This window comes from Lytechinus pictus, chromosome 10 (genome assembly GCF_037042905.1).
Source record: "Lytechinus pictus isolate F3 Inbred chromosome 10, Lp3.0, whole genome shotgun sequence".
Taxonomy (NCBI): Eukaryota; Metazoa; Echinodermata; class Echinoidea; order Temnopleuroida; family Toxopneustidae; genus Lytechinus; species Lytechinus pictus.
Genome location: NC_087254.1, coordinates 22,801,257 through 22,812,849, shown reverse-complemented (window position 1 = coordinate 22,812,849; position 11,593 = coordinate 22,801,257). Strand labels below are relative to the sequence as shown.

The window sequence follows — 11,593 nt, the reverse complement described above, 5'->3', positions numbered from 1 at the left end:
TCAAAACAAAAACAAAAAATATACAAGTATAATATTTTTTTTTCAATATTACATAATAGGCAAATATTTTTTTAAACATAATGAATAATGCACATAAATCATTATAAAATATCAACTGGACTGTGAAATTATATCTATATATATACATTTTCTTTAATTACTGAACATATATATATAGAAATGTGGGAGACCTCCATCTTAAGCTTGGAGCTTGAAAGTGATGGAGGCCTCGAAATATCAAAATGTTGATCCCCCTACTTTTTTTGTATGATGGAAAGAAATACATAATTCAAAATTGAAATAAAACATGTATTTTGGACGAGATGACCTTACTTTTTGGGTGATAACCTTCTTTTCTTTTTTTTTTTTTTTGCTTGTAAAATTTATTTTGGTCGAAGTGACCTTACATTTGGGGTGATAAACTTTTTTTAATTTTTTTTTGCTTAATTGTCAAATTTTCCAGCCCCTGGTCCCCTATACCTTCCGGGAGAGATTTCCGCCCTTGAGGGCCATGAAAAACTTGTTGCCTAATTTGGTCGGTCTAGACTCCTTCAAATGAATCTGAAAACATATTTAAAATCACAGAAATTTTAAATTCTTGGAAATGTTGGAATATATTATCATTATATATTTATATCCGAGTAATTCCCAGTAATTCCTCCTCGATCTGTAGGATTGCTTTTTGTGGGGGTAAATCGCGGGGAGATCATCATCGGTGTTCGCGCCCTCATCGATAGAGATACAATAATTGTACATTTGCTTTAACCGTGCCCGTGGATTTTGTGATCGTGAGGAGAATTCCTATTAAAATTCTGCCAAAATGGGGAGACGATCGATCAATACCACGAAAAGTGGGAAGTATATGAATCCTACTGATCAAGCAAGTAAGTAAATTTTGTGTAAATCATGCTGAAGAAATGAGAATGCGTGAGTGCTTCGGGATGGATTGGGACAATCTATTTTTATTAAGGCCTGGTCCCACACGCAGATAAATATGCATTGTTATGCCTGGCGGTATCAATGATAGAACCAATGCCATTTGCCATTGGCAATGCCAATCGAAATCGAGATGCTAATGCAAATGGCAATGCCAGTGGTGCTAATGCAGTTTTGCACCGGCCGACTTCGAGCTAATTCCCCACCAGCATGACCAGAATTGTTTGCAAATATGATGATTGATGGCAAGTCTCTCACTCTCAGAGTCAGACTCGGTCACATCCGATTCCGAAGACGAAGTCAATAAAAATATGTCCACCGCTTGTCCAGCTTGTGACCTTGTCCTGAGTCTGAGATATCGCGATCGGGAAAGGCTGTATTTCGGCTCCAATCTCGACGTTATCTTTTTTTTTTTAGTAGGTCTACTTGGCTTTGCCGTAATTTTGACATGGATTGAAGTTAGTGACCAAAAGATTTGTCTGCGGCAGCACACCTGTTTATTTGCCGCATGTTTGCATGATTTTGGTCGCTAACTTCAGTTTAAATAAAAATTATGGCGAAGCAATGTCTGACTGAGAATTTGCACAATGATGATGAGATTGAAGCTGAAATACAGCTTCAAAACCTAATTTTGGCTTTAACCTCTCATGAATTTAGGGCATGTTCTGTAATTCTTGGGACATGGAGCTGGCTTGGATTGGATGGATTTCTGTTAAATCTTGATGTTAGCATTAGCCCTTTAAAATAAAGACTTTAGAGGACAATTAAACATTTATTTTACAATTGTATATTTTATTTTCACAGGGAAGGAAGCAAGAAAGAGGGAATTAAAGAAGGCAAGTACTTTAATAACCTTGTAGTTTAGTAAATATGGGGTCTCATGGTTTCCTCCCCTTGCCTCCTTCTTGACTGGATAAATTATATTGATATAAAACTAAAACAAGTCGTTTTGATCACTTACACCTCAGTGTGTCTCTGACTACACATTGTCACATACTGTGTAAGTGATTACAAAGTCTTTCATTTTGTTCTGACTTCTGTACATGTTCATGTATGGGACAAGTGTTTCCATGAATTAATAATAAATCATTCAAATTTAAATATTTCATGTTGTAAAGCATATCAGATTTCAAATATAAATTAGAAGAGACTGACTCATGGCATGAATTGATATGTTCTTAGAGCTACTGATAATATTCCATAGAAACCTGTGAAGTTCACCCTCACTGTGTCAAAACTTTAAACCTATGCTCAGCCAGAGTACACAAGTGATGTGGTCAGAATAAAGTAATGAAGTGGGAGAGTGAGATGTTCTTTCTCTGAAATTCAGTTGGCCTTCATGTGGTGGTCTCTGTTGTAGAATGTCCATATTGTGTTCTTGATCACTGTAGTATCCTCGTTTCAAGAATTTTTTACCAATGCAATTTGGAGAATTCTTTTTTTTTTTTTAAAGAATCTGATACCATTCGTTGATTACATGTATGTGGAAACATGTCATACAGGATGAAATGAGCTTCATGACAAAATAAATGTGATGTAATGGATAATGTACTTATAATTCATACATTGCCTCATTTCATACATGTACATTCATCACCTTTTTCTATATATTTAAAGTCAAGTCAACCCCAAATTCATATTCACATTATCATTGGTGTTTGACTTTCTTGTTGGTTTATTAGAACAAGAAGCAGCGTATGGCAGTGAGAGCTGCTGTCTTGAAGAACAAAGATCCATTGGGTTTACTACAAGACTTAGAAGCATTGGATGAACTAGGTGAGTTACTCTTGCCCATATTACACTTGGTGGATCAGAATTTTCAGTTGAAAATGCATTTATTTTATGGGGTTTTCCCCCGAATGTACTGTGATGCATGTCTTGGTTTAGATCATCAAAGTCACATATATTGTCTCAACACTGGATGAACCAAGGTTTTTCTGTGCTCATTACTGCCCTTGATAAATTAGGTTACTTGTTATTGTAACAACTTTTTTTCTGAAGTTGAAGAAATGAGTGAGTTTAATTAATTCAAATACTTTAGAACAAAATTAATTGAAGATCATTAATGAAATATCAATAACTTTTGCAGGTATTATTAAATGTATAAAAAATGTACATTTTGAGAAATATTAAATCAACATTATATAATGGGTGACAGCAGTTTTTTTTAATATATTTTTGTTGGTGGGGAGGGATGGTTTTTTATTAATCTTGTTAAAATTTTAAAAAAAGTTATCAAGTAACATGATCAAGCCATCCCTAATCCATACTTGCATCTTCTTTTTCTTTCTATTTTCTCCTCTTCTTATTATCTTTACATTAGTTTAAATTGGGAGTTATCATTTATCCCCCCCCCCCTCTTAGCTATGTTATTAATAAATTTTTTTTTTCTTGTTTCACTTTTAGAGTTGAATCCAGAGGTGAAGACAGACCTGAATGAGAAAGTTATCAAGGAAAAGAGAAAGAAAATAAAAGAAACCCTTGATAGAGTTTTAAAACTATATGTGAGTTAGTAAAAATTCTTACATTGTGAATCATTTCATAAGAATACAGAATTAAGGCTGCACAGTATAGCTTGAAAGCTTGTTTTTAAAGTCCATGTAAATCCCAAGATAATTCATTTAAAGTTGTTTGAATTCATTGTCAGATTAGATAAATAAGTACATGTATCTCATAAAACACATGTGTGAAAGGTGCAATAGAAAATCTTTATTATTGGGAAAAAATCAAAATTATAGCTTAATTACAGAAGTTGGGGTCCCTGCAAGAGCCAAGAACATATCAAATGACTAAAATTATTTTTCTTTGGGGTTTTCAACAACTTTTCAATTTCATTTTTGAAAAATAATAAGTCTGTAATATGTTATCTGTACATGTATTCAAGGAAGAATGTATTTTTTTTTAGATGAGTATACATTGATGTCTTTCAGGGCTATTAGATAGTGGTGGGTGATAATGATTATAGTTGTGGTGATTTTGATGATGATGATGATGGTGGTAATAATGATGATGATCATGAATATGACGATGGTCATTATGATGTTTCCAATATTTTATCCACAGAGTCGTGAGGAACCAGAACGTTACAATGATTTTAAGAAGGCAGAGAAGAAATATGAAAAACAGAGAACGACAAAAGTCAAGGAATATGGTGAGAAAAATGCCCTCAAATTATTCAATTTACAAAATATTCTTAAACACTGTTGAAGGAATTGGATATCCAGGGCCATATTGCATAAAAGTTACTATTATGGACAATTTGCCATCCAATAGTAACTACCATGGTAACGCTTATCAACAGACAATCAGAATCAAGGATTCCATTCAAGTTACCATTGCATGGCAAAGTTACCATAATGGTAACTTCTATACAACAGTGTCCGGATGGATGAAATCTGCATGACGTATGCTTTTCCATTTTTTATTTGATCTTCACTTACATCGTTGGTATTTTCCAAGCTGTATTATTTGTAAATTATTTACCCAATCTTGGAGTGTCAAATTTTGTTTATATGTGCTGTAATCAAACCAATTAAAAATCAACATGAATTAATAAGCAGATCAGAAAAAAAAAACAATAGTTAAAAATTAAAGCAAGATGTGACTCTGGTTAATAAGTCAAATCTCTTTGACGTAGGCGAAAGATATTTAACACATGTTTGCATATTCCGGTGTCCGTTTCATAAATCTTGTGACAATAAAAAATTGACAATTACAGTTATAAGCCACTGAAATCCTTCAATCTGATTCGCTGATAGTAAATTTGTTATAGAAACCTTGCATTTGTTATTATAACAAGTCTTTTGAAACAGGACCCTGGTCAGAAATAATGCATTGAATTAGATGATTATTCTGGGGTCTGTTTCATAAATCTTGTGACAATAAAAAATTGACAGTTACATTTATAAGCCTCTGAAATCCTTCAATCTGATTCGCTGATAGTAAAAGGTGATTATTCCACATTTGGAAGATTGACTTATGCTGGACGGGGGACCTACTTTAATTAAAAAGACCCCCAAAATATCTGAAAGTAAAAAAAAAAAAAAAAGTCTGTATAAAGTAAGTGTGTTTGTGAATCAAAGTATACGGCATGGAATGCATCTAAGAAGTAAATTTGCTGGATTAGGATGAAGACTGCATTCTCAAAGTAGTTCTCCACGTATGTAAGGAAAGGACAACTTGAAATGGGATGTCAATTTCTATTTTTTCAATGTATACTGAAAAAGAAGTTGTAATTATATTCACTTGCATGATGAAATATATATTTTGAATGTTTGTTTCTGATTGCAGAGGCTATTAGAGATGCAAGACAGGTGACGGTGGAATCTATCCCGCTCCCAGATGCCCCAAATGGTAAGATACTTTCATAATTCTTATGTTTTCAAGGTAGAGTCCATCTCAACAAGAATTGATTTGAATAAATAGAGAAAAAACATATAACAGAATATTTCATATAAATCAGATAAGAAAGTCATGACATTTCCAATTTTTGCTTATAAAAATTAATTTCACAAAACAGTGATGTGATCAACACAGTCTGTCTGCAAATTAGGGATCCATTGATGTCACACACTCACTGTTAGCTTTGTCTTTTTATGAAATATGAAATATTTCATTTTTTTTCAATAATGTAAGCAATATGTGGATTTCTCATTGAACATATGAAGTTGCCATGAATGAATATGATTTAGTCAATACCCAATTCATTATCAAATCTTTGAAAAATATTACTTTTTGACATGTGTGTAATATACCTTGTCAGGCAAAACACCTGACAGGTCCTTTCACATAACGCTCCCCAGATTCCTACCAACAAATAAATCATAGATTATTTAGAAAAGACTTTTATGAAAAACATGTTCTTGATTTCCACGCTGTGTTTGTTTTGACATCTTTGATACTATTCTGCTGGGAACTGGTAATGAAAACTAATTAATTGGTGACCTGATAATATCTATACTTTCTTCCTCTACCCTCAGCCCCCTCTGCCATACCCCTCCCTCAGGATATCCCCCTCCCAGGGGCACAACCACCCTCCATCTTGAAGAAAAGCTCATCATATGGGTAAGTAAAGTATTCCTCAAGGAAGTTTGTTTCACCTTGATTTTAAATATGTGTTCTTACTACATGTAGGTATTGGAATTATATTGTTTAAATAGCTTCAAAGCCCCTTCTAATGAAAGAAATGAATTTCAACTTTATTTTATCATTCATTCCACAGTGAATATGATATTCTGATATTCTCTTAAAAGTTGTGGTAAATCTTATATTCAAAATACAAAATAGTAACATATGACAGAAGTGATGTGAGACTAATACCCGAGTCACGTTTGCTCTACGGCGAGTCAAAAACAGCTGTTATATTCAATTTCATTCAAACCACCTACATGTAGCTGGTACAAAAAATGTTAAAACAACTGTTTTTGACTCGCCGTAAGGCCACCTTAGGGCAAATGTGACACGGGTATGAACTGCAATACAGTAGTGGACCATTACCGGTATATCAATGACTCTGAATAGAGAATTCCATTCATATGTTTTTAGTATTTGTATAATCTTAACATTCTCAGTTGCAATTCTCAAATTTTGTACAGTGCACATTTTTATATGGCAAATAAAACCAAAGCAAACCTATGTTTTGTTTGTCTTGCAGACTTTTTAATTTCTGCTTTAGGGATGTGTTTGTGATGTCATATTTAGTCATTGTTGTTTTAATCGCATTTTATAGGCAAAATATATTAAATTTGAATATTCTGAATTATTCAAATGCCTTACCCACGACTATAACTTAATGTCCATCATTTGCTTAATCTTCCCTACAGCCCACCGTTGATACCGCCCCCGTTCATGGCAACCCTTCCTCCCGTGCTACCCACCCTGACCTGGCCATACTGCCTTCCCAATGGGAAGACACCCCCAGGACCACCACCGGGCTTGCCACCAGGGGTATCTGTACCGCCCCCTGGACCCCCTTCGGGTCTTCCTCCACATCTTGCTGCTGTACATGAAATGGAACAGTTGCTGAGAGCTGAAAGAGGTCAGTACTTGATCACTATGTCTGAATGTCCTCCTTCATGTACTTTGTTAGTAACCAGTTGAAAGTATTTTTCTAATGATTAAGTTGAAAATTAATTAAAAAATTATTATAATGTACGTATTAAAATCATATTAAGATATTACTTTGTTTTGAAGCTAAGAAATAAGAACTTCTGTCATGATCTATTTTGATTTTCTTTAGATTTAATATTCAAGGATTTTTCAGAGAACTTATAAAACCCGACCTATTTCTACTTTAAAAATAATTTTTCTTTTTTGTCCCCCCCCCCCCTCCCCAAAAGTAGTGCCTGGGGTACATGCCCCTTGCTCCCAGAGATTTGCCACTGTCAAGCTGTACCTCATCATTTGACTTCCCTTTGTTACTTTGTGACTTATGTGGGAATTCAGTAAATTTGCATCCCTTGTTAAAGACCTCAGCCGACTAAAACCCAATTAAAAGTGAAATTGACTAATCAAAATCTTATAACCTACAAAGCACAATAATGCAGAGTGTTATGCATTTAGCATGGCTTCTGATATCACAATGATGTATCATTATGTCATAAAACTGGAATTCTGACATCTTGATAAAGTCAGTATGGCATTACTTCACCCGCTCATTTTTAAACCCAAAGAGCATAATCCGTGTTTATAAGTACAGATGGGGCAATTAGTCTCACCATGTCTTTTCACTATGAAAAGTAATGCTGAGCTTTATCAGAACATACATATGAATGAGATGTACCTATTTAAATTCCTTCTTTAGATGAAGAGCTATCCTCCGATGAAGATGAGGACATGGAGGAAGAGACAAGGAAAAGAAAGAATGAATCAGACGAGATGGAGACTGATGACAGCGATAGTGAGGACGAGAGAGAGCGAGAGAGGAGGAGAGCTGAAAGCAGCAGCGACAGCGATACAGAGGACAGCATGGCTGACGAACGTGAAAGGGAAGAACGAGAAAGGGATGAGGAGAGGCAGAAGGAGATGGGTAGAAGGTTACGGCAGGATAGTGATGATGATCGGGATGATGACGATGATGATTATCGCAGAAGAAGACGACGCAGGAGAAGGTCGAGCAGCGATGAAGAAGATTATAGAGAAAAGGGTAAATTTATTATTTTCTTTATCATGCAGTTCCCAATTTACACAGTTAACCAATGACTACATGTTTTTCATCTACTTTGAAAAAAATAATGTAGGCCAGTAGGCCTATGCCATAGATTGGTGGGAGATTGTGGGGCAGCAACATATCCTTGTTCCATACACAATAGAATACAGAGAAAGAAATTACAAATTGTGAAAGAGGAAGTCAATGTCTGTTTATATTTCCAAAATATTACTTTATGAAAGTGCTTGTAAATGATGTTGTCTGATTGTTATTTCTGTTGTTGACCATTGCAGAGAAGAGATCTGTTCGTTTTGCTGATGATGGTGAGAATGAAGAGAGTTCCGAGGCTACCTTGAGTCGCAAACTACCCCCTGGAATGACACCTTTGCAAGCCAGGATGTTGGCTATGGCAGGACAACAGATACCTGTAGCAGCAGAGAAAGACGAAGAGGAGGAAGATGATGAGGAGGAACAAGAAGATGGAAGGGGTCATGATAAGGAAGACGATGAAGAAGATGAAGGTGATAGTGACAGGAAAGGTGAACAGCCAGTGGATGAACAGTTGGAGGCTCTCAGGAAAGTTGTAGCAGCAGCAAAAGCTGTAATTCCTGTAAGCAGCGTGAGTGCATCGGTGACAGCGGCAGGACTTGTAGCTCCTCCAGCACGGCTTCCTCCTGGTCCACCACCCACAGCTCCTCCAGGCTTCCCACCAGGTATGCCTGTACCTACAGGGGTGCCTCCCAACTTCAACAGACCTCCACCTCTTCGCCCACCTCCCCCACCCCTCAGGATGATCCCTCCAGGTCCCCCTGCTGGCCGACCTCCTGCACCACCTCCAGGACCACCACCAGGTGTCCCACCACTCCTTCGAGGTGGTCCACCTCCACGCTTAACCCTTCCTCCTGGTATGCTGCCCCCTCCTCGCCTTCCGATGCCTCCTCTAAGACCTGGTGTGCCACGCTTGGAGAACCCCAATGTCTTCTCTGCTGCGCCCATGATCAGACGCCTCCCAACAAGAGCAGAAGAAGCTGCTGACGTCAAGTCCTCTGCTACCATTGAGGCCAAACCCCAGATCAGGAATCTCACTGCAGATGTGACCCGCTTCATGCCAACTTCGCTTCGTGTGAAGAGAGACGCTAAGGGTAAAACAAAGGGCCTGAAAGCGGGTGGAGTGGAAGAAGCAGCCATGGCTCCGGCTATGAAACCCAACCCTGCTGTACAGTCAGCCACCAAGGACGATGCTTATGATCAATTCATGAAAGAAATGGGTGAACTCATGTAAATGTGTGGAAACATTCACTTTAATTGGACTTGCAGCTTCCATATTACGCGATCATGAACAGCTTTGTCAAAATCATTCATCAGGCCCATTAACATTGAAGTTTCTGCTATGGCTTGTCTTGCTCAATACAAGTAAAAGACTGCTCTTCCTATTTTTTACACACAAAATGTGTGTATGTGATCACTGATCCTTTAACCCTAACTAGGCTTTGAGATTTCGGGCCATTGGCCGCATGATCATGCGAAAATTGACACATAGGTTATCCACGGCCTAATCTACAAAATAGTGTTATTTTTTTCAAGGGAATTGGTTTTAGTAATTATGCTCATTTATGTGTAATTAAAGGTCAAGTCTAACCCAGGAAAATGCTGACTTGAATAAATAGAGAAAAATCAAACATGAATAATGCTGAAAATTTCATCAAAATCGAATGTAAAATAAGAAAGTTATGACATTTTAAAGTTTCGCTTATTTTTCACAAAACAGTGATATGCACAACTAGGTGAGTCGGTCGATGATGTCCATCACTCACTATTTCTTTTGTTTTTTATTGTTTGAATTATACAATATTAAATTTTTTATCTATTTGAAAATAAGGACCAACTTGACTGAACCATTTAGTATTAAACAATGCTAATTTCACATTTTCAGGGAGGAATTAATCGTATCACTTGACAATGAGGAGAAAATTAGAATATTTCATATAATAAAATACAAAAGAAATAGTGAGTGGATGACTCCATAGTCTCCTCATTTGCATACCAACCAGGATGTGCATATAACTGTTTTGTGAAATTAAGCAAACTTTAAAATGTCATAACTGTCTTATTTTACATCCGATTTTAATGAAATTTTCGGGGTTATGCTTGTTGGATTGTTCTCTTTTTATTCAAATCAAGTTTTTGTTGGGGTGGACTCCTGAAATGAAGCTCCAAATGTGCTAATTTAGGGTGTAGATGGTGTTTTTGGCAATTTCTTAAGTAATTTTTTGTGTATTCTACCGTTTCCTTTTCACCGTTTTCGCGATGAAATTGTTGGTAGCACTTATGCAATCATAAACAGCATAAAATAAAGTAATTTGAATCAGTAAAGGCAAAAAATATTAAAGGGATGGTCTGGGCTGAAAATAATTATATCTTAATACATATAATAGAATTCACTGAGCAAAATGCCGAAAATTTCATCAAAATCGGATAACAAATAATAAAGATGATAAGATGATAATTGATAAATAAATGATAAATCCATAATTTATTGTTCGAAATAGACATGAAATGAAATCCTCCGAAAATTTGCTTTGCCCAATTGATCGTGGGCCCGGCAGCCGCTGTGCAGCGCCAGATCGACGAGGCTCTATCCCTTTAATCGTTGAACGCCAAACAGGGTAGCAGCAACTCCCATCTTTTAACGTCTTTTGGTCTGACGCGGCCAGGGTTTGAACCACCAACCTCCCGGTTGTGAGACGGACGCTCTAAAGTTATTGAAGTTTAGCAATATTTTGTGAAAACAGTCGTCATGAATATTCATTAGGTGGGCTGATGATGTCACATCTCCACTTTCCGTTTTCTTATGTTATTACATAAAATCATAATTTTTTCATTATTTCATACTTGTGTGAATAATATGTCTCCCTTATAATAAGTTGCAGCAATAAATATCTAATGCACTTAATCAGTTGCCAATCCAATTTTTCTAGTTGGAGGAAATAATTTGAATAAACCTAATTTCATATAATAAAATACAAAAGAACAAGTGGGGATGTGACATCATCAGCCCACCTAATGAGTATTCATGACGACTGTTTTCACAAAATATTGCTAAACTTAAAAATTCAATAACTTTGTTATTTGTTATCCGATTTTGATGAAATTTTCGGCATGTAGCTCAGTGAATTATACTCTATTTATTAAGTTTATAAATACTTTCAGCCCGGACCATCCCTTTAATTGATATATGGTATTTTGCTGAAAACACAAATTTTATAATTGTACACAAAATCACGTTTTTGAGGAAATTTTGGTGCGACACGCAAGTACTTCAGAACCCAGTTGTCGCAGATGTAGTCAGAAAAGATGTGGGAAACTGAGTAAAAAAGTGATGAAGCGTCATGGTGAAAGCATTTCATGTTGCAAACATATTGCATGAAGCATCGAGGGGGGGGGGGGGGCTGCCAGCCCCCAGCATAGTTAGGGTTATTTGAGACTTCATGGCATAACACTTTATTATAT

The 11,593-nt window shown here is 36.2% G+C and overlaps 1 protein-coding gene across 1 annotated transcript; it reads left to right on the top strand.

Annotated features, from left to right (window-relative positions):
* Positions 1-729: 729 nt before the first annotated feature.
* Positions 730-10,478, top strand: LOC129269306 (WW domain-binding protein 11-like). The gene is made up of 10 exons (XM_054906799.2): positions 730-884; positions 1,741-1,772; positions 2,619-2,712; positions 3,343-3,440; positions 4,000-4,087; positions 5,227-5,289; positions 5,916-6,000; positions 6,759-6,973; positions 7,739-8,080; positions 8,377-10,478. Exons 1-10 carry the CDS (start codon positions 821-823, stop codon positions 9,363-9,365), a joined length of 2,070 nt encoding a protein of 689 aa, XP_054762774.2. The 5' UTR covers positions 730-820; the 3' UTR covers positions 9,366-10,478.
* Positions 10,479-11,593: the final 1,115 nt, after the last annotated feature.

What these genes read in the sequence shown, in the direction of transcription:
- LOC129269306 (XM_054906799.2), top strand. Translation starts at nt 821, where the DNA reads ATGGGGAGACGATCGATCAATACCACGAAAAGTGGGAAGTATATGAAT. An exon ending in ATAGAGTTTTAAAACTATAT is followed by an intron (nt 3,441 to 3,999) that starts GTGAGTTAGTAA and finishes TTTTATCCACAG; the next exon opens with AGTCGTGAGGAACCAGAACG. An exon ending in GTTGCTGAGAGCTGAAAGAG is followed by an intron (nt 6,974 to 7,738) that starts GTCAGTACTTGA and finishes TTCCTTCTTTAG; the next exon opens with ATGAAGAGCTATCCTCCGAT.